At 46.8% G+C, this 23,581-nt stretch overlaps 1 protein-coding gene across 1 annotated transcript in view; it reads left to right on the top strand.

Moving 5' to 3' along the window:
• Nucleotides 1-23,581, top strand: part of CACNA1B (calcium voltage-gated channel subunit alpha1 B) — a 198,063-nt gene that overhangs the window by 152,002 nt on the left and 22,480 nt on the right. The window contains exons 34-37 of the mRNA XM_077771531.1: nucleotides 12,349-12,465; nucleotides 12,841-12,906; nucleotides 14,255-14,346; nucleotides 17,212-17,356. Coding sequence (XP_077627657.1) covers nucleotides 12,349-12,465; nucleotides 12,841-12,906; nucleotides 14,255-14,346; nucleotides 17,212-17,356 — 420 coding nt within the window. The remainder of the gene's footprint in view (nucleotides 1-12,348; nucleotides 12,466-12,840; nucleotides 12,907-14,254; nucleotides 14,347-17,211; nucleotides 17,357-23,581) is intronic.

The raw sequence follows: 23,581 nt of genomic DNA, 5'->3' as shown, positions 1-23,581 counted from the left end.
CGGGGTGCTTGTACAAGCCACTTCTTAGGAAGGGGTCCCGGGCAAAACCGTCAGAGAGCAGTCTGGGGGAACGGGAGGGCAAGACAAGGGGGGCCCGAAGCGCTGTATCAGGGGTGAATTAGCTTCATCCCTCACGGGTGCTGGGAGACCTGGGTAGTCACGCTTCCGAGCTTCCTGTGTACCTGTTAGTGCTCAGCTAAGGGCTGCAGCGGGAGGTGTCAATTGTCAGACCCCTCTGGCGCTTCTAAGTGCACCCCGTGTGTAGGCAAAGCAGGCTCTGGCACCTGCTGGGGGGCAGGAACATCAGATTCCAGTGCAACAGCGCCACACTGTGCCCGCTCAGTGGTAACAAATGTCTTCTGTGCCACCCTGGCCCTGTACGCACCTCACCCTGGGTTTACGTCACTCATTCTTCGTGATGGTGCTGGTCACCATCTCTGGGAGAAGAGGGGTGGTAACCAGCTAGAGCTGATCTGAGTTAAATTGATGTTCATTAACTCATTCTTCCTCTGATCTTTTTGAGTTCCACTGAATGGGGGCCATCTGCTGCTCTGGTTGCTGGCCTGATGAGGTGGCCCACACTGTCATCCACTGTAGCCCAAGCCCCTGCTTGCCATACTTGTGTTCCAGCTGTCATAGTAGTCCGGTCATAGTTAAGACTGGTCATAGAAGCACCTAGAAAGGCCCCAGTGAACACCCCGATTTCCAGATAAGACTTCTACCTGCCCCTATGTACTGGTAACTCTTCCTTTCTCAATAACCAGCATATAGGACACCTGGGCAGCTCACTTGGTTAAGAATCAAGATTCTTGATTTCTGCTCAGGTCATGATCTCATGGTTGTGAGATCAATCCCTGAGTTGGGCTCAGTGTGGAACTTGGAGCCTCCTTGGGATTCTCTCTGTCCCTTCCCTTTTCATTCTCTCTCTCCCTCTCAAAAATAAATAAATAAATAAATAAATAAACTTAAAAAAGAATAATCTGCATCAAATACCCTGGCCAGTATGGAAACTGTGCTCTGCCTGCTGGTCTTAAGGCATGAGGAGCCCACGTGACAGGAGCCACATGAGCTTGGTGTTCCATAGTGGAAACTTTCCCTACCCCTTGAGCCAGGACCTCTAGATTTGCCCTACCTAAACTTGGGGAGATGATGAGCACTAAGTCTGCCCTCAGTAGCTGGAGTGATACTGAGAGGGGGCCACCCTGACTTCATCCCTTGCTTCCTGGGTCTGGGCATTTTACCAGTGGGGCACCCAGTGCCATCTCTTGGCCATTAGTTCATCTTAAAGGACAACATCCCAACCCCATGAGGTATAGCACCAAGCCAGCGTTTAATCTGTGCCTTTAAGAGTCTTTTTCAACATTTTATCAGGTTGGCACCTCCTGAATGAGGTTGAATATGATATGCCAGTGGATCCTGAGTCATGTACTCCTTTGTACCTCCTGTGCTTACCATGAGCTGATGTTATGTGGAATCCCATGTAGATGAATCTCTGATACTAGTGCAGGCCAAGGTATTCCGTCAGGAAAGACCAACCCACACCCAGGATGTGAGTGATCCCAGTTGAGATAAATCGCTGCCATTTCCAGGTGAAAGGATTCCCATGTAAGCAACTTAGTACCAAGTGGCTGATTGACAGCCTAAAGTGTGGCACACTGTAAAGACCTAGCTGACTTCCGCTCATAGCAGGCTGGCTGTTCAGGCCAGGGCTGGATCAACTCTGCTGAGAGGGAGCCCAGCTGTTTGGCTCAGGCACAGCTTTCATCTCAGTCACCACGGTCACTTTATTCATAGATCTACTGTATGAACACTGAGGCTGGTGAGGATGGCGGCTGGCTGCTACCTGTTGGATACATCATCTCAGGGCTTGGTTTTTGGTGCCCCTACAGCCGTGGATGCTCTGTGGCAGACCTGATTGTGTAGTTAAAGGACCCGCATGTCACATCTGTTCCCCGGGTCCATCCAGCCTTTCCCCAAGCTCTGTTCCCTCTGGAATCCTGACCAGGCCTTAGCTCTTGCCAGAGGGCCTGTAGTCCATACCACAGGCAACTTCTTTCTCCCTAGACGCCATGGCTGAGTAGGTACCCAGGGCACTGCCCAGAGCTACGCTTCGCACCACTGCCCTCCAGGCTGGGTCTGTGTGGGGCACTACTAAGGCCGCACCAATCTATCAAGCCAACTGCTCCATAAATCAGGTTGGAGTTTTTTGTCCTGGCTTTAGTGATCATCCCATGATACACTGGGGTAGGGGTGAGCTGAGGAAGACAGAGGTGCAGCAAAGGTGAGAGGTCTGAGGCACTGGGCCGCCTGTCGTATGACTGTGCCCTCTAGGCATGCTTGGGTTTGGCCCTGGATATTGTGCTTCTGTCATATGCTGGATTGATGGTGGGCCTGCAACACACACTCGTAAGGAGAACCTTTGGTACCATAGATACAGCTGTTTCATGGTCAGGTGCAGTCTCTGCCAGGGCCAGGGGCCCAGTAGCCAGGCGTAACCCTCTCACTGGCAATGTCTTCAGCAGATGACATGGACTTGTTCCAGAATCCTAGGTCTTTGCATTGGCTTTCCTATGTAGGCTTTCCAGGGACTCCACGCAGTGTCTTTATCTACCACAGATACCCCAACACTGTGGAATCTGTTGCGTTCTATGGCCCAAGGTATAGGGCTCCAGGCACTGCAGCATGGAGACCCCGCTCCCACTCTGAAATCTCTCAAACCTGGTAGCTTTGTGTCACTTGATAAATAGGTCACAGCAGTATTTCCTTAGTGGTAAACGCCATCTCTAAAACTCAAGGAAGCCAACCAGAAGTAGGAAGTAGGAGATGTGATAACCGATTTGTCTTTTACCTTGGGATCCATGTCCTAACATGGCTCATACCACTGATTATAGTGGTCTTATAGATTAGTTTTCTACCTAAAATATGAGGACAGATCATTCCAATCCTAAACAAATTCTTCCAGTGAGTAGAAAAAGAGTGAACATTCCCTAACTATTTGTATGAGACTAGTACAATCTTGATACTAAACATTTTTAATGGAGTATAATAAGGGAAGATCATAATCCACACATTAATGTAGATACAGGCACATCAGAAAGTCTAATTTACATTAACAGATCAAAGTACACTATTAATGTGATTCTGTCTTGGGTACAGTAAAACTCAAGTTGTGATAGAAATTTTTGGCAATCTAGGAATTATTGACTTGATGAAGAGAATTTACCAAAAAATCCTGCACAAACATCATATAATGGTTAAATTTGGAAAGAATTCCCTTTAAAATCAGAGAAGGGCAATGATACCTGTAAGCACTACTTCTTTTAAACATTGAACTTCAGGTCCTGGTCAGTTAAATAAATTAAAAAATGTCAGCTCTACGAAGACAGGTATTTGCCTGTTTGGTTCACTGCCATATTCCAGGACTTAGAATAGTATTGACACTTTAGGTATTCAGTATACACTTGTTGAATGAATAAGACCAAAAATAAAAAAATAAAATGTCTAAGTATTAGACAAATACCTACACTTAGGAATAGGCAAAGCTGTCATTATTCACAGATAACATTATTATCTATGGATGAAATCTGGAAAAATGTAACACTGATAAAGAGTGTTTAGCATGGTTGCTGATCAGATTACCTGAGTGAGTAGTTGACTGAATGCCATTACAGCATCAGCAGTCTTGACAGTAAACCTAACAACATACATATACAAGATCTGTGTATGGAAAAGTGCTAAGCCTCAGTGAAAGATAGTAAAGAAGACTTAAATAGATAGTGTTCTGTTGCACATTAAATAATAAGTAGTGTCAATTTCAGAGATAATTTTGTCCAAATTGATCTGTAGGTTCATATAATTTCAGTAAAAATACCAGTGATTTTTTTGTTTGTTTTGGAAATTGACAAGTTCCTTCTAAAACTCATCAGAGAGAGCAAAGGCGCCCAAATACTCAAGATATGTAAGACGCAGAAGATGCTGCTGGGCGGTGGGGGAGGGGTACAGTTCTGCCGATGATAAGACGACTTATAAAGCTACATTAAGAATATGGTGCTGGCTTGGGGATAATAAACAAGCCAATGGACAGAATCAAAAGTCTAGAATCAAAATCACTTGGTGTATGAAAACTTGATATATGACCGTGTTACTTAATGGGGAGACCGTTCAACAATTGATGTGAGTATAATGATGATCAATATCAGGAAAACCAGAAATTGGATCTTCACACCATTTACAAAGAAAAATGTATTTCAAATGGATGAAAATACTTAAATATAAGAGTGAAAACTTTAAAACTTTTAGAAGAAAATACAGACCTTGGGATAAGGACTGATGGCTTAAGCAAAATACATGAAGCACTAGCCATAACTGAAACAAAATTTCCTCTAAAATAAAGAGTCTCTGCTTATCAGAAGAAGAAAGGACAGTCCATGAACAGGCCGGGGATGTTTGCCTCACATTCCTTCATTTTTCTGTTACAAATATTTATGCATTGCCTGTCATGTGCTAAGAAGCATTCTAAGTGCTGGGACAAAAGATGAAAATCTCTGCTCTTCTGGAGCTTTGTTCCCGTGTGAAAGACATGGGTGTCAGATCATGATAGGCACTGGAGAAGCAGCAGGAGACATGGCAGGGTGGGTGTGGCTCCAGGCCTTGATGGCTCTGTGTCCAGACAAGATGTCACTGAGACGATGACTTCCAAGTAGAGATGTCTGGGTTTATGAGGAAGCTGAGCAGGGGACATCGGGGAGCAACACCAAGCCGTATACCCAGCCTGTGCCTGCAGTCGCAAGGGAGGTGTGGGTGCGCTGCCACGGGAGCAGCGTGAGCAAGGGGTGAAGCAGCGTAGACAGAGGAGATGGATGACAGGGAAGGCCTTGCAGTTGAAGTAAATTTTGGTTTATGTTGTGAGTGAGAAAGGAGGATTTGGAGGGTTTTGTGAAGAGGAGTGACATGATTTGGCTTTTCAGACCAGACCTCTGGCTGCTTTGTTGAGAATACAGTGCAGGGCACAGGCAGAAGCTGCTAGACAACTTAGGGGTGTCTTAGTTTGGGTTATCCCAGACGGACCCCAGGACAGGAATTGAGTGCAGGTCGTTCATTTGGGAGGCAATCCCCAGGAATTCCCGGGGAGTGGTGGAGTGGACCAGGGAAGGGAGGCAGCCAGTATAAGATGCTCTGAAGTCAGTTAGCATTGTGGGTCCTGACGGGGAGCTCTGAGCCTCAGTTACCCATCAGGTGGTAAGTGACTGGGGTATTTTTCACCGAGTGCTGTCTGCCACTGGTTGAAGGCTGCTGGCAAGAGTGGGGAAGTTCTCAGGAAAAAAAGATGTAGATGCTGATGATTGAGTATTGGGCCTGTGGGGTGAGTGCCACTGAGCACCGCTGCAGAGAGCCTGACAGAGGGACTAAGGGTTTGCGCTAAGGTGAGACACTGTCATTCAGGATGGTTGTTTTGTATTGTTTTGTTTTTTACATTTATTTATTTTTGAGAGACAGAGCAAGACAGAGTATGAGCAGGGGAGGGGCAGAGAGAGAAGGAGACACAGAACTGAAACAGGTTCCAGGCTCCGAGCCATCAGCACAGGGCCCGACGCGGGGCTCAAACCCACGAACTATGAGATCATGACTTGAGCCGAAGTCAGATGCTTAACTGACTGAGCCCCCCAGGCGCTCCTCGGATGTATTTTTCAGTAGAGCTGTAGATGGACCAGATGTGGGTGTGAAAGTTGAGGCAAGAATGGCATCAAAGTCTGAGCACTTGGAAAATGGACTGTTATTAATGAGAATGGAAAATATTGTGGGTGGAGCAGGTTTATTCTGGACAGTCAGGATTTGAGTTGCCTGTTGGCCTTCTCAAAGGAATTGTCTCAGCAGGTTGGACAGATGGGCTGGAGTTTGGAGGAGAGATTCATGCCAGTGTCACAAGATTGGGAATCGTAAGCATATAAGATGGTATCAGATCCATGAGACTGAATGAGGTCAATAAAGGAGAGAAGAGAATGAGCTGCTGAGTTCTACAATGTGCCACCATTTAGTGACAAAGCCATGGCTGGAGGATAGAGAGGTTTTCTAAACCACTAGCAAAGGTTAGTGTCCAGAATTTGCACGGCTCTTCTGTGAATCAGTAAGAAAAACAAAAGTGACCAAATCAAAAAATGAGCTGAAGGTATTTTAGTAAGAAACAGAAATGGCCACGGGTGCCAGGGTGGCTTAGTCAGTTAAGTGTCCCACTTCAGCTCAGGTCACGATCTTGCGGTTTGGGAGTTCAAGCCCTATGTTGGGCTCTGTGCTGACAGATCAGAGCCTGGAGCCTGCTTTGGATTCTGTGTCTCCCTCTCTCTCTCTGCCCCTTCCCCACTCAAGCTCTGTCTCTCCTCTCTCTCTCTCAAAAATAATTAAATGTTAAAAAACACTTAAGAAAAACAAACAGAAATGGCCCACGAACACAGGAAAAGATGCTCAAGCTTAATTGTAATCAGAGAAATGTAAAGTGAAATGACAATTGAGATACCATTTCACACACTCCAGTTTGTCAAACAGGAATTCCAGCCATGCCAATGGTTAGCAAGGAAGTGGGGCATCCAGAACCTGCACAGTACTGTGGGGGTGTCCGTTGAGCAACCTCTTTGGAAAGGTGCGGTAGTCCCTGAGAGTTGAACATATGCATGCATGCAGCTCAGCACCTTCTCTCTTAGGGACACATGCCAGAGTGTGTCTGGGCAGGTGACCTGGGGACACTATCACACACATGTTTGTGGCAACATTGTTCACAGTAGCAGCAGAATATGTTGATATGGTATAATAACATAGTCCACATGCACTAAGAGTATGAGGCTGATCCCCATGTCCAGAGGAGCACTTCTCACAAACAGGGTTTGCTCACTGTGACCACAAGTGTGTCCAGGTCCAAAAAGCTTGTGCACAGTATTGTCCCATTACAAAGGTTAAGAACAGTCAAGTATAGGGGCTCCTGGGTGGCTCAGTCGACTGAAGCATCCAACTTTGGCTCAGGTTATGATCTCATGGTTCGTGGGTTTGAGCCCTGCATCGGGCTCTGTGCTGACAGCTAGCTCAGAGCCTGGAGCCTGCTTCCTATTCTGCATCTTCTTCTCCCTCTGCCCTCCCCCCTCCCCCAGAAATAAATAAGCAAAAAAAAATATTTTTAAAAAGAAAAGAACAGTCAGGTATTACACATCTTAAGAGTTTGTGATAAGACAGTAAAGAAAAGCACTTATTAACAAGAAGTAAGGGTAGTTAACTACATCCAGGCAGGAGAAAGGGAGATGGGATGGGCTTCAAAGGTAATGGTGACATTCTTGTTCTTTTGAATAAGAATGATGAATATATGGATATTTTATTATTTTTCTTCAAAATGCATATACACACGTGTATACATATTCTTTTGTATATGTGATATGCTCATGGTTTTGAAGAATTAATAATCTGGGCAAAAGTTCGAGTTCCCATTTTAACACAAAAACGGAGGTTGTTACGTCCTACCAACCGCTGGTGTTGCAGCACTGCCCGAGTGTTTCTCAGCCAGAAATAGTTTGTGCCAGTGTGGTGTCTGGGAGGCGCAAGCCGCCTGCTAATCCCTGCTGGCCTCCTCCCTGGACACACGTATTTTTGTTCCCTGGATAAAGGGATCCAAACATTGGGCTCCCAACTGCAAGGACACAGCGCTGGGGGTTTCTTCATGCGTATGTGTCCTTGGCAGAGAGGGCAGACTGATGAGAGGGCATCACGAGTGGGGCATGCCAGTCGTGCAGAGAGCACAATGCTTAGTTGTCTTCTGGGGAAGCCTCCCCCTCGGAAGAGGCCCACGTACGCCTTCTGCAGTGCAGGTGGCTGGAGTAGCCCTGTGTCTTACTTCAAATAAGCCCTCCACGGCCGCTCCCAGCAACCCCTGATGTCAGCAGGGCTGGGGGGAGAGCCGAGGAGCCACTTGGCTTGGAAGCTGCACTGTGCCCTGACCACGAGTGCTCTCAGAGCTCAGTCTGTCACCCTGTCCTGCCTAGAGGAGAAAAGATGAAAGGAAGCCGTCGTGTGGATTAGTGGTGTCTTTATTATTTTTTTTCATTTGTAGTCACTTCATATGTTACTTTGTGAATGTACTTTTTTTTCCTTAGGCAAAAATATGAGTGTCAGTTCCCACCTCCAACTTAACGATCAAAACAGAACAATAGTCTTAACCAGGGTTATGTAGAGACAGCGTTCCCAAGCAAGCATAAAACTGACATTGATTTCTTTGCCTGGAAATAAAAAAATAAGTGTCTGTGAGTCATCTTTGGATTTGCATTACAAACAGGAATGCAAATGAATGCCACCCTGTCTGCATAACCTACAGATTTCAAAAATATGTTTTGATTTGATGCATTTTAAGCAAAATATGCAAAGTTTACTAAAATCCTAAAATTTTCCAGTTAAGTATTCAAGGTTTGAGGTTTTGCTTGTGTTGATGACTCATTTTCTCTTTTGTTTTCTGTTTTTGTTCTTGATTTACCTTAACCTACCTGCTGACTCACGCCATCCAACCAACATACACCGCGAAACCATGTCTCCGTCTGTATGTTGCGCACCTGCCGCTCAAACATCCCAATTTGTAAATAATACGCAAATATCCATCCATGAAAACATCACATATAGGAAACGGTTGGTTTCATGACTTTAAACGGTTCTTAAAATCCTTGCTTTGCTTGCTGTGCTCTTGCTCTTTCATTTCCTGTGGCCCCCCCAGCCACTGCCTTCCCGAGGTGTGGTCAGAGTCTGGCAGTACCCGTTCCCTCTGGCCTCTTCTCCTCAGCTCTGGGGGTCCAGCAGGGCCTCCCGAGAACCCTCCCAGGAGCCGTTTGATTTTAGGAACTGGCCTTGGGTCTAGAGAGCAGGTAGGGTCTTCTTGAGTGAGGTGGGTAAGTGGCCGTCAGTTTTTCCTGTTGGGATTCACTCAGAATTGGAGGAGTTTTGTAGGACATGAGTTTGGACCTGATCCTAAGAGTCCATGGTTTCTCTCACAGCGTCTCCCTTCTGCTCTGTTCCCATCATAGAAACAGACATGGTCGGCTCTCCCCAGTGGCCTCTGATGATGTCTCCTGTAGCATTCTTCCCAGATACGCCCTTCTATAAGGAATCCTCCCTGGGGCTCAGGGCTAGAAGGGATTCGAGATTTTGTCTTCATGATTCAACAGGGGTTGCGTAAGGCCTGACCGAGTAGGAAGAGGGGGTCTGCCCCAGGACACAGTGGAGCACGGGGCTTGTGCATTCAGGCGTCACTGATCCTCGTCAGTGTGTGTCCTCAGTCAGGGAGCTTGTGTGGAGTGCGGGCGGCACCAACTGGGCTTCCTCCCAGGCCTTTAGGGATATTTGGGAGGAGAGCGGATACCAGGAGTAGACTTAGCTGAGGCCGTGACTGTGAAAATTTATACAAAATAGCAAATATTTGAGATTCCTATTACAGAAAGTCATTGTTTGTGATAAATTATTTCACAGTTGGAGCAGAAAAGCTTGAGTTTTGAGAAATGCCGCTAGCTGCCACCGAAATCCCAAGCAATGTGTTCTGCATGGGCTTCGACTCACTCAGGCCTCTTCGCAGCCCTGCCCTGTCTGCGTGGGAAGAGCACCCCCTTTGTGCTCTCCCTCTCCCTCCGGAGCGCACGCCTCACCTGACATGCTGTGCACGCACATGCTGGGTACCTAGGGCTCTCCTTTCTTTTCTTCGTCTTTGCCCCATGAGAAATGAGTAGGGGAGCACCCTTGCCGCACCTCGCTGCCAGTGTGGAGTATGGCCCCCAGCTGATGTGCACAGGTCACTTGCTGTGACCCTGACTGGAGGCAGTGATGGTGGGTGCAGGGAATGCCAGTCTGGGTCTGGGACCAATTAATCACCTTTTGTGGGGACCGTGTTTCACAGTGCCCGGCGCACTTCTAAATCCTTTTCCTCAGTGATTCCTCACTGTCTAGGCACGGAGCCCTAATGTCTCCATCTTGTGAATGAGGAAGCAGGGACTCCAAGGAGCTAGGAACAGTGCACCCTCAAGGTGAATCAGCTACCACAGGAAGGGATGCGATGATGCTTCTTGGGGGTACTCTAGACCCTTTGTGATGCAGAGGCAGAGTAAGGAAGGGCCTGACTTTGAAATAGTAGGTGAAGTAGTAGGTTGTCCCTGGTGAGACAGAAACCATGGACTCTGGGAGGATAGGGCAGACTGGGTCTGTCTCCAAAGCGTTGGCTGAGGCCAGAGGTGACTATGCACAGCCACGGGGAGACTGCCGTGTGCTTGCTGCCCCCAATCTCCTGCATGCAGTCTGCATGGTGGTTCCTGGCAGCTCCCGCCCTGGGTGCGGCCACAGTGTGCTCAGCCTGTCACGCTGTGCTTGGAGTGTCTGTGGCTGCTGTCACCATCCGTCCTCACGGCTCTCAGGGCTATCTGTCTGTTGCCACCCCCACCCTTCTCCTGAGTGCCCACTGGAGCCCTGAGAAAAGAAGTCTGGGAGGAGGGATGGGAACTTGAGTCTCAACAATATATAGTAAGTGACTTGTTGAGCTTTGCATTTGTGCATTAAGTAATTTGGATGAATAATGCCTTCCCCTGCCTTGTTTGTCTTCCATCCCTTTTTTTTCTCACCCAGAAGCCTATATGTTTCCCAGTACCTTCAGGACATCTTCTGCTCTATGCCCATGGCCTGAGCAAAGTGCTTTGGGCTGGGCAGGTGCTGACTATATTTTAACAGTCGTGGCCCCTCCAGACCCAACTGAGCAGGTGGTTTCTAAGTAGAGACCTTAGGAGAGGCCAGGCACTTGGAAGCCCCACCCCCCTTCCTCTGCTTTATTGTCTCATACAAAAGATTTATTTCCTGGCACTGTAGACAAAGTCCCCTTTCTATCCCTGTGCCCATTCTCCTGAGGCTACTGGCTCATTTGAGAGCTCAAGAGCCCACGGAACGAGCGTGGATGTTTCTCAGCCGTCCTGTACCACTGAGATTCTCTTTCCCCAACACAGCAGGTGAGGGAGCATGCGCAAAAAAACTTGTGTACACTCCAGGCGTCCACTTCTGCCTTCTTGCTGATCTGGACTACAGTCGGCACCTCCTGCGACTGCCAAACCTCCCACCCACGGGTTCCATCTCCAGCCCTCGCAGAAACAGTTCATAGTCTCCAGCCTCCCTGTTGGAAACCAAAGGAGCAGACAAGGGCTGGGTTGGGGCCACTGTCCATAGAAGTTAGGAGTGAGACCGGTCCCTCCACTGAATGCCTCATCCCAGCCAAGACCAGATGGGCAGTCCTGGAGGGAGGGCAGCCAGCTCTCCCCAGGCTCCCAATGCCTCCTGCATGTGCTTTTCTGCTGCTGCTCTCATTCAACATGCTGTGTTCTCTTTTCTCTTCATTTGACCACTGAATCTGGTGACACAATATGTCTAAGCCTGAGCTGCTTGCACACGTTACAACACCCAAGTGGCAGGAAACTGCTCTCAGGCTGTGGGTGGGCACCTATTCTCTAAACAGACAGAGGGTGGGAAGCAGCCTGGGTCTACAAGTACCCCCGTCTCACAGATTCCACCCAGAGCCGTGCTCCCTGAAAGGGAGGTGCCAATAATTTGAGGTGCCTCTGGGCCAGGGTGGAAGCCTCACTCCCAGGCAATCTGTGGAGTCCAGAGATTATTGTTTCTTTTGGTGCTTGATTTTGAACCCCTTGGATGTGGGAGCAGTGCTAGATATCCTGCGGGCTCTGGAGCTGAGACCGTTTGTAAGTGGCTTCCATGGTGTGAGCAGCAAGGTCACCAAAACTTACACTTCCTACGGTGACTCGTCTGCAGGCACCCAGAGCAGCCCCAGAGGAAATGTTTGCCCCTCCGCCAGGTCCCAGGCAGGCAGGGCCTTCACTGACTGTGTGGAGAAGAGGAGGGCCCTGCCACCAAGCCTGGGACGGGGCCCTTCAGAGGCTCTCAGTGGAGAAGCAGTTCTGCCCAGCACTCGGATGGCTTGGCTGTGTCCTGCAAGAGGTGGTCGATGTTAGAGGCCCAGCCACAGTTGGTCTCCCGGTTCCACCTGGCAGCAAGGGGCTGCTTCTGAGAACTTTTCTCTCTGTCCCTCCTTGTCAGGCCCAGGGGAGCCTAGAGTAGAGGAGTTTCTTTGATTTGCTGCATGAGAAGTGATTTGCTTTACTTCTGGAAGGTTTTCTGGGGGCCAATTGCTGCTTATACTGTAAAGCAGTGACTTTTTGTTCAATCTCTCTTTGTATCCACTTTTCTTCGGACCACAGCAAGTCAGGGAGAGGTGGGTGGGGACCAACTTGCCTGCACTTGCAGGAGGCTGGTTACCACAGGTTAGAGAACAGCCTCTCTTCCCTGCAGAACAACTTCATCAACCTCAGCTTCCTACGCCTCTTCCGTGCTGCCCGTCTCATCAAGCTGCTCCGCCAAGGCTACACGATCCGCATCCTGCTGTGGACCTTCGTCCAGTCCTTCAAGGTGAAGCCCAGGCACGGCCGAGTGCCCTGCCCCTTCCCTTTGTCATGCACGGTGGTGTGGCCACCGCTTCCTCCTGCAGCCAGAGCAGCTCCCCTCTTGGAGCTCCCTATGGTAGTTTACAAAGACATTTTAAGGTGTCCAGAGAGTTTGATAATGCTCACTGACTCTGAGATGGGCTTTATGATTGATTAGAGATGAAGAAACCGAGGTGGTAACTTGGTAGAGGGGCTTCATGGTCAGTGGGGGTGGATCTGCAGTAGCTGAGGTCTGAGTGGCTCCAGAGACCCAGCCACCATCCACTCTGCAGACAAGGCCCAAGCAAGGTGGCTATTCAGCCCTCCCTGGAGCTGCCCCATCTCCTGCGTGTCTCCACAGGCCCTGCCTTATGTGTGTCTGCTCATCGCCATGCTGTTCTTCATCTATGCCATCATTGGCATGCAGGTGGGTGTGCCTGCCAGGATGGGGTGCGTAAGAGGTTCCTATGCCCTGGAGCAAAAGGGTCATCAAATGATAACAATGACAGCTTGACACTTGGTGATGATTTCTGTGAGCCGGGTATTGGTCTAAGCACTTCATGAACTTAATTCTCAGAAAGGCTGTTCTATCAATAAAGGACACAGAGGTTGGGCATCAAGAGGTTGGACCTGTTGTCCAGAGTGGGAAGGGGGGAAAAATCCACTGCTGTGCTCCTGAGTGGAACCCCACTGGGCTGTTAATGGGCAAGTTTGATTGGGTGCTGGACCCCCATGGTAGTGGAGCAGTTGCACATTTGCCTGGTGCTGAGTGGCCTGTAGAGCAGCAGCTGGCCATTCTGGTAGTCCAGAGTGTTGACCTGATCCTTTAGAGGAGATTGTATATTACAAAAGGAAAAAGTCAACAGGATCATATCAGATCACTATACTGTCTAATTTAGTGTGAATAACTTAGATTGTCTTTATTTAACCAAAGAACCCTTTGTCAGCCATTTGGGAAGACACTGAAAAGACACAAAGCAGTGTTCCAGTTTTAAACCTTTGGCATCTGGCCACTTTCCAACAGAAGGGTGAGAGATGGATTCACATGTTAACGAATAGTGGGAGAAACCATTGTCTTCAGGGTTAGCTGAAAACTGATTTTTAAGCTCTGTTTCAGGGATTAAAAAGTTCTCCTACTTTAAAATGTCCTGAGATCTGATGCTATTTAAAACAAATATATATCTTTTCCTGCTTTGGTCTATGGATGTACAAAACCATAAATGTCATTGAGCTTTACTTTTGGTGACTATATAATAATTCATAAATTTTTCAGCCAGATTCCAGATATTAAGCCAAGTACAATTACTGACCTGTTTGCATTTCTAACCTTGGAAAGATATCAATAAAATGTATAAAAAGCCCATTGTGATGTTTGTACAGAAATTTAAAAAGAAACTTTCAAGTGATCTCATAGCTATTACCAATATAATTACTGCTTCAGAATCATTGACAATAGAATGAACTTTCAAATGCTTCCAACCCATGTAAACTCAGCTCCAGGTCCCATTTTTACCAGGCATGCAGACTTGCACCTGTGGACGTGCTGAGCTGTGGGACATTGCCACATCTGGCTTTGGAGAAGTTTTGTCTGGCCCTGGAAATGCACAGACGCTGCCAGAGCTGGAAGCCCTAGTCCTCCAGTCCCTGCAGCAGTAGTGGTAGTAAGGGCCGTGTCCTGTGCCTTGTGGGTTCTTGCGTGTACACACCCTCTTCTCTTTGGCCACAGCTCCTGATGACCCAACAGTATCAGCCTGTGGCCTTATTTTTCGTTTCAGGTTTTTGGAAACATTGCCCTGGATGATGACACCAGCATCAACCGACACAACAACTTTCGAACGTTTTTACAGGCCTTGATGCTGTTGTTCAGGTGTGTTGTTTGGGAAGTCAGCCCAGGCTCAGAGGCTCCTCCACTCAGGACGCACAGGGTGTGTGCTGACCCATGCGACTGCCCAGCTTGTGCTGACTTCTGCTCAGTGGACCTTTCCAGCATCTCCTCTTTTTGTTGTCCTTTCCTAAGGGTTCCTGGGCTTCAGTCAGCCTGAGAGCCCTGTGTTAGTCTGACCTCTACCACCTCATCTCTGGTCCCTGACAGCGACCACAAGGCCTCTAGTGAGGCTGCAGCTGAAGGTCTGGGAGGTCAGAAGGTACCCAGCAAGGCCTTTTTTGGTGTGCTGGCCATAAGCTTTCCATCTCTTCCCCTTGTGGATTATGGGGATCTGTGGGATCAGGGGGAAGCAGGGCAGTGGGAACCCCTCTTGATATAGTGTATGCTACTCACTGAACCAAGGAACTCAGCTGGCCAGAACTGCTGGTCCAAGTGCACTTCCACCTGCCCCCATGGCTCACAGGGCTGCAATTCCCAAGACCCCAGGTCAAGCGCCAGGGTGGACCCTTGAGGGCACAGAGCGTGCTTCTGGCTCAGAAGCCCCCCTGCAAAGGTGTGCTTGAGAGCACTTGGTGCCAGCTGCTTTTCTTAGGCACGGCACCCCCTCTGTGGATTGGAGGCTCTTGACCATCCTGGTTTGGAGGCTGAGGGAAGAGGGGTGAATGTGTCTCCCTGCCTCCAGAGTCTTTTTCATTTAACCAAGCCCACCACCATGAGCCTAGGAAGGAAGGAGTTCTTTGTACTGGCTTGTGGAGGAGAGGTGCTGCCATTAGACCCTACCTGGGACCCCTTCCTGAGGTGTCCAAACTGATGTTCATTTATGTAAATGCATTGAGCTGATGCAAGGCCTGTGCTGGGGGATGCCCAACATAGCTAACCCTGTGCAGATACATTCTGGGGTGTGTGGAAGTTCTTCTTTCCCTGGAGGGAGATCAGAGCCAGGTCTGCTTTGCTGAGCTGTCTGGAAGGAGTTGTCTGACTCTTGTTTCTTCTTCTTCATCTTTTTTTTTTTTTTAATTTTTATTCATTTTTGAGAGAGAGAGAGCATTAGCAGGGGAGGGACACAGAGAGGGAGACACAGAATCTGAATCAGGATCCAGGCTCTGAGTTGTCAGCACAGAGTCTGACGTGGGGCTTGAACTCATGAACTGTGAGATCATGATCTGAGCTGAAGTTGGATTCTGAACTGACTGAGCCACCCAGGCACCCCTCTTGTTTCTTATATCAGATGGATGAGTATCCTTAAGCCTACACTTTCCCCAAATAGAGTCATTTCTCTGGATTTTAGCTATTCTGTTAATTTTATCTCTGTATTTATTAATGTCCTGCCTTTGCTGCAAGAGTTGAGGCAGGCGTATGAAACCGGCCTTAGTTTTAAGTCTTTGTTTTCTAAGATCTTTTTTCCTCCCTGATCTCTATGTTACATATGAACACCAGTATCAGCCAGACCTGGCACAGGGCAGCTGCTCTGCAGGAGAAGGCCTCTACCCCTAGCCTTTGTCAATGGGGAGTAGGCTTGGCTTGTGCCCACAGCTGGCCATAGAGGCACACCAATGTGAGGGGACTCAGGCCTCTGGTCTGCCTATAAGTCTTGTGCACATCTGGCCCTCGTGCTGGCTGCATATCCAGGGACAAAAGTCCATGAAGAAGGGCTTTCCAGGGTGGCCACTGAGGTTGGGGTTGTTCTTGGTGTGTTCAGGAAACAGTAGAGGCTGGTGTGGTTGGAGTGGACTGAACAGGGACCACTGGGAAAAAACAGGTAGCAAGTCGCACAGAGCTGCGGGAAGTCATGTGAATTTTCGCTTTTGCAGTGAGAGAGGTTGGTTGAGAGGAGAAGTGGCCTGATCTCACCTATGTTTAGCGGACCCACTGGGCTGTTGTGTGGGGAAGATCATTTAGGAAGCTGTTGCAGCGGCTCAGGGGAGGTGATTGTTGCTTAGCCCAGAGTGATGGGAAGTGGTAAGATTCTGGCTGTTTTTTGATAGTAGATGAGTTGATGAATAGAGTATGGTGAGTAGGAGAAGAGGCAAACATGGCTGCAACATTTTTGTCTTAAGAAACTGGAAGGATGGAGTCATTATTTTCTGAATCAAGGAAGGCTAGGGGTGGTGGGGGTGGGGTGGGGAGACCAGGAAAGCTGGTGGGCTGTGCTGGCTTTGAGGTGGCAGAGGGGCACTCACCATGGTGCTGAATTTTGGTGCAGTGCCTTATTTTCAGTAAATGGTTCTTTCCAAGTTAATGATCAATCCTAACGACAGAGGACTCTTTTTAAGAAGCAGGCATCTCCACGGGGCGCCTGGGTGGCTTAGTCGGTTAAGCGTCCGACTTTCACTTAGGTCATGATCTCGTGGTTCGTGGGTTCGAGCCCCGCGTCGGGCTCTGTGCTGACTGCCAGCTAAGAGCCTGGAGCCTATTTCAGAGTCTGTGTCTCCCTCTCTCTCTGACCCTCCCCTGCTCACGCTGTCTCTCTCTCTCTCCTAGAAATAAATAAAAATATTAAAAAAAAAAAAAAGAGAAGCAGGCATCTCCTGGGGCGCCTGGGTGGCTCAGTCGGTTAAGAGTCCTGCTTTGGCTCAGGTCATGATCTTGCAGCTTGTGGGTTCAAGCTCTGTGTCGGGCTCTGTGCTGACAGCTCAGAGCCTGGAGCCTGTCTGGATTCAATGCCCCTCCTCTGCTCACATTCTATCTCTATCTCAAAAATAAATAAAAATAAAAAAAGAAGACCTTACAACGTGAGCAGGGAGGGAACCTAGAGAGGGTATGCACTTGAACGAGCTCTTCAGAGATCCCTTCCAGGCTGGTCTGGGCCTTTCTTCGTGGGCCTCATAACCCCGCCGTTCTTCTCAGGAGCGCCACCGGGGAGGCCTGGCACGAGATCATGCTGTCTTGTCTCAGCAACCAGGCCTGTGATGAGCACGCCAATGCCAATGAGTGTGGGAGCGACTTTGCCTACTTTTACTTCGTCTCCTTCATCTTCCTTTGCTCCTTTCTGGTAAGTCCTGGTCACTGTTTCCATGTGTCCAGCTCTCTCAGTCCATCCTGGGTCCCCTTACATCTGTGACTGATCCCTGATACTGATTCATGTAACATCGCAAGCTGATTCTGTGTTGATGGTCCTGTATCCCCAGAACTGATGACCTCATTAACCCCAAAAGGACCACCTTGTGATGAGCTCCTGTGGGCCTTGCCTTTCCTTCTTAGAAAAGGTTTTAAATTTCCATGGGACAATTGTCCCTTAGTCTTTAGCCTCTACTATGGTGCTGGGATACAAAGAAGCAGCACTCCAGCCAGTATGCCTGGGGCTGATGAGCCTCAGGAAACTGCTGGTTGGAGAGGTCAGTGGACTAGGTCCGAGGAGTGTGGATTTTATTCCAAGTCATCAGACACCTCTGGAAAACTTTGAACAAGGGCATGACACAATCTGTTTGACATTTTAAAACCTTGCTCTGGCTTCTGGTCAGGAGAGGCTGAAGAGTGGTCAGGGAGATGATTGGAGGTGACAGTGTCTAGAGAGGGGTGGGGATGAAGAGGGTTGAATGTATTTTAAAGGTAGAGCCCACATGACTGATGATTAAACACAGGTGTGAGAAAAGAAGAGAGAGAGTGTTGCCCAAGGTTTGCTGGGGTGGTGGAGAAACAAGCCCTATGTGCTGCTAGCGGGAATGTGAGATGGTGCAGCTACTGTGGAGAACAGTATGGCAGTTCTTCAGTCAAGTAAAAATAGAATTACAGTATGATCCAACAGCCGTGCTTCTGGGTATATACCAGAATTGAAGGCAAGAACTTGAGTAAATATTTGTACACATATGTTCATAGCAGCATTATTCACAATAGCAAGAAGGTAAAAGCAATCAAAGTGCCCATCAACAAATGTTTGGTAAATAAAATGTGACATGAATGTGCAAGGGAATATCATTTAGCCTTATAAAGGGAGGAAGCTCTGGGGCCCCTGGGTGGCTTAGTCGGTTGGGCGTCCGACTTTCGCTTAGGTCATGATCTCACGGTTCGTGGGTTCGAGCCCCGCGTCGGGCTCTGTGCTGACTGCCAGCTCAGAGCCTGGAGCCTGTTTCGGTCTGTGACTCCCTCTCTCTCTGACCCTCCCCTGCTCACACTGTCTCTCTCTCTCTCTCTCACGGAAATAAATAAAAAAAAATATTTAAAAATAAAAAAAGGGAGGAAGCTCTGACACTACAATATGAGTGAACGGTGATGTCATTATGCTAAGTGAAATAAACCAGTGACAAAAAGTAATACAGTGTGATTTCACCTGTGAGGTCCTCAGAGTAGTGAAGCTCATCGAGACAGAGGGCAGGATGGTGGGTTCAGGGGCTGGAGGAGGGGATGGGAGTGCGTGTTTAGTGGGGACAGAGTGTCAGTTGGGGAAGGTAGAGGGGTCCTGGGACAGACAGTGGGGATGGCTGCACAGCCGTATGAATGTGCTCGACGGCGTTGAACTGCGCCCTCAAAAGTGGTTATATTGATACGCTTTTTGTTATGCATATTTTACCTCAATTTTTAAAAATGGTATTAAAAAAGACTTAACCTACATCGTATTCAAACTCTTTCAAAACATAGAAGAGGAAACACTTCCTACCATATCCTGTGATGTTGGCATTACCCTGAAACCAAAGCCAGGTAAAGATGCCCCAACAGAAGAAAACTGTATTTATCCCTGACAAATATACAGTAAGAATCTTGAACAGACTAATTCCAACAACACATTAAAAGGATTATATACCATGATCAAATGGGATTTATCCCAGGAATGCAAGGATACATTTTCAACATATAAAAATCAGTCTAGGTGATGAGGAAAAAACCCACATGATTACCTCAATAGATGCAAAAAAAGGCATGTGACAAAATTCAGTACCCATTCATGATAGAAACTCTTATAACATGATGAAGAACAGTTATGACAAAACCTATAGCTAACATAAATTCAGTGGTGAAAGACTAAAAAGTGTTCCCTAAATATCAGGAACAAGACAAGGGTGCTCAATTTTATCACTTCTGTTCAATTCGACATTGTGCTGGAAGCCCTAGCTAGAGCAGTTGGGCCAGAAAAAGAAATACAAGGCCTTAAAATTGGAAAGGAAGAAGTAAAGCTATCTCTATTTAAAGCTGATGTTATTGGGGGCGCCTGGGTGGCTCAGTCGGTTGAGCGTCCGACTTTGGCTCAGGTCATGATCTCACAGTTCATGGGTTTGAGCCCTGCATCGGGCTCTGTGCTGGCAACTCAGGGCCCGGAGCCTGTTTCAGATTCTGTGTCTCCCTCTCTCTCTGACCCTCCCCTGCTCACACTGTCCCTCTCTCTCTCTCTCTCAGAAATAAACATTTTTTTAAAAAAGCTGATGTTATTGTATATAGAGAACATCCCAAAGAATATACATACGCGTGCGTGCGCGCACACACACACACACAGTACTGAAACTAATAAATGAGTTAATCAGAGTGTCAGAGTACAAAGTCAACACACTGAAATCAGTTATGTTTCTATGCAACAGCAATAAACAACCTGAAAGTGGGGCACCCAGTCGGTTGAGTGTCCAACTTCAGCTCGGGTCATGATCTCGCAGTTTGTGGGTTTGATCCCCATCAGCACAGAGCCCACTTTGGATCTTCTCTCTCTCTCTCTCTCTCTCTCTCTCTGTCTCTCTTCCTCTCTCCCTCCCTCCCTCCTTCCCTCCCTCTCTCCCTCTCTCCCTGTCTCTGTCTCTCTGCCCCTCTCCCATTTGTGTGCACATGTTCTCTCTCAAAAATAAATAAACACTAAAAATTTTTTAAAAACCTGAAAAGGAAACTAAAGAAATAATTCCATTTCCAGTAGCATCCAAAGGGATAAAATACCTGGCAATAAATAAATACTCATGGAAATGAGACACTTGTACACTGGGAACTGCAAAATATTGCTAACATAAGTTAAAGATGACCTAATTCAATGAAAGGACATGCATGCCCATGGATCAGAAGAGTTAATATTGGTAAGGTGGCAGTGTTCCCACAAAGTGAACTCCAGATTCAGTGTGATCCTTGTCAGAGATCTGTTGGCCTTTCTGCAGAAATGGAAAAGCTGATCCTCAAACTCCTTTGTAATGGCAAGGAACCCCAATTAACCAAAAAATCTTGAAAATTAAAGACCAAGTGAGAGGAGTCATATTTCCCTATTTCATAACTGACTACTATAAAGCTACCATAAATCAAAACAATGTGGCTGAATAGACACTTTTCCAAAGAAAACATGGCCTACAGTCACATGAAAAAGTGCTCAACATCATTCATCATCAGGAAAATGCAAATCAAAACCACAGTGACCTATCACACCTTTAGAATGGCCTGTCATGAAACAAAGAAACAAACAAAAAAACCACAAGAGATTACAAGCATTGGGAAAGATATGGAGAAAAGGGAACCCCTGTCTAATGTTGGTGGGTATGTAAACTGGTGTAGCCACTATGGAAAACAGTATAGGGGTTCCTGAAAAAATTAAAAATAGAACTAAAATATGATCCAGCAATCTCACTTCTGGGTATATATCCAAAGGAAATGAAAACAGGATATTGAAGAGAAATATGCATGTCCATGTTCATTGAATCGTTACTAACAGTAGCCAAGATATGGAGACAACCTAAGTGTGCTTCAGCAGATGAATGGATAAGGAAGATGTGACACACCACACACATGCGCACACACACTGGAGTATTCAGCCGTTGAAAAGAAGGAAATCCTATCACTTGTGACAACATGGATGGATCTTGAGGGCATTATGCTAGTTCAAATAAGCCAGACAGAAAAAGACAAATACTGATTTCACTTGTATGTGGAATTTTTTTTAGGTTAAATTCATAGAAACAGTAGAAAAGTTGTTGCCAGTGACTAGGGGTTGGGGAAATAGGGAGAGGTTGGTAAAAGAGTACAAACTTCCAACTATAATATGAATAAAGCCCGAGGACATAATATAAAACATGATGCCTGTAGTGGATAACACTGTACTGTATAATTGAAATTTTCTAAGAGGGTAGAACTTCAATGTTCTACCACAAAAAAAACATGATAGGTGTGTTAATTAACTNAATAAAGCTGATGGTGGTTGGGACAGTGTGGTATTGGCATAAGGATAGATAAATAGCCCAATGGGGTGGGATTGAGATTGTAGAAGTAAGTCCAAATATGTGTGGATAATTGATGTTTGACAAGGATGCCAAGACTGTTCAGTATGGAAAGAATAGCTTCTTTAAGAAATGGCGAAGGGGACATCTGAGTGGCTAAGTCAGTTAAGCCTCCGCTCTTGATTTCATCTCAGGTTATGTTCTCAGGGTTGTGAGATCATGTTGGGGTGTGGAGCCTGCTTAAGATTCTCTTTGTCTCCTTTTGCTTCTTTCACTCTCTCTCTTAAAAAAAAATGATGAGGAGACAACTGGGTATCCACATGCAAGAAAGCAAAGATGAGCGCCTATCTCACTACATTTATATAACTAAACTCAGAACTGAGGAGACTTAAATATAAGAGCTAAAACTATTGGGGCGCCTGGGTGGCTTAGTCGGTTAAGCGTCCGACTTTCGCTTAGGTCATGATCTCGCGGTTCGTGGGTTCGGGCCCCGCGTCGGGCTCTGTGCTGACAGCCAGCTCGGAGCCTGGAGCCTGTTTCAGTCTGTGACTCCCTCTCTCTCTGACCCTCCCCTGCTCACGCTGTCTCTCTCTCTCTCTCCTAGAAATAAATAAAACATTAAAAAAAATTTTAAAAAAGAGCTAAAACTATAAAACTCTTAAAGCATAGAGGGCATATATTCACGGTCTCAGATTTGGCAAAGGATTCCTAGATTTGACCCCAAAATCACAGGTAACAAAAGAAAAAATAAATCAGACTATTCAAAATCAAAACTTTTATGCATCAAGGGGGATTATAAAAATGTGAAAATACAGTCTAAAGAATGGGAGAAAATATTAAATCTCATGTTTTATAAGGGGATAATATTGAAAACACTTACGGAACTCATAGTACTCAACTAAAAAAGACAACCATAAAAAAATGGGCAAAGAATCAGAATAGACATTTTTGCAAAGTAAATATACAAATGGCCAACAGGCACGTGAAGATATTCAACATCTTTGGTCATTAAGGAAACTCAAATCAAAACCACACACTCCCTTCACACTCATCAGAATGGCTATAATAATAATTTTTTAATGGAAAATAACAAGCATTGGCAAGGACATGGAGAAATAGTAACTTTGTACATTGTGGTGTGAATGTAAAACGAAGCATCTTCTGTGGAAAACAGTTTGACCAAAAGATGGAAAGAGTCCAGGATGTCCGTTAGTGGATGAATGGATAAACAAATTGTGGTATATACCTACTATGGAATATTATTTACCCTTAAAAGCAGTGAAGTTCTTTTTTTTTTTTAATGTTTTATTTATTTCTGAGAGAGAGAGAGAGAGACAGCATGAGCAGGGGAGGGTCAGAGAGAGGGAGACACAGAAATCGAAACAGGCTCCAGGTTCTGAGCTGTCAGCACAGAGCCCGACACGGGGCTCGAACCCACGAACCATGAGATCATGACCTGAGCCGAAGTCGGCGCTCAACCGACTGAGCCACCCAGGTGCCCCAAAAAGCAGTGAAGTTCTGACACATGTTAAAATATGAATGAACTTCACAGAGTCATGCATGCTAAGTGAAAGAAGCCAGGCAGAAAAGGTCCTATATCGTATGATTCCTTTTACATGAAATATCCCATATAGACAAGTCTCTAGATATAGAACAGAGATTGGTGACTGCTGGGAAGGCGGAGAGGGTGATTACTTAAAGTACAAGGAATTTTTCTGGGGTGATAAAGAAATTTTGAAACTAGAGAGGTGGTTGTTACATAATGTAAATACATTAAATGACACTGAATTGTATACTTCAAAATGATTAATTGTATGTTATGCGAATTTCAACTCAATTAAAAAAAAAAAAAGCTGAGCTTTCAGCCTCTAGAGTCCAAACTACTGACTCCAAAGTCACTGCTGTCCTTGAGGCCTAGCTAAGAGGAGAGTAAGATGGGGTTGGGAGTTTGTGGACATGAATTAGGGTCTGGAAACAGAAGCAGAGAGCAGGAGAGGTTCGGGTGAGCCTGTCGGATCTAGAACCTGAGGGCAGAGGCCCAGGGGCTGGCCGGGGCGGAGTGGCCTCTGCTGCCGTGATGATTTCACATACAGAATGTGGCTGGAGAG

This window comes from Crocuta crocuta, unplaced genomic scaffold (genome assembly GCF_008692635.1).
Source record: "Crocuta crocuta isolate KB4526 unplaced genomic scaffold, BGI_CrCroc_1.0 scaffold1013, whole genome shotgun sequence".
In the NCBI taxonomy this organism is placed as follows: Eukaryota; Metazoa; Chordata; class Mammalia; order Carnivora; family Hyaenidae; genus Crocuta; species Crocuta crocuta.
This window is presented reverse-complemented; position numbering and strand designations above follow the sequence as displayed.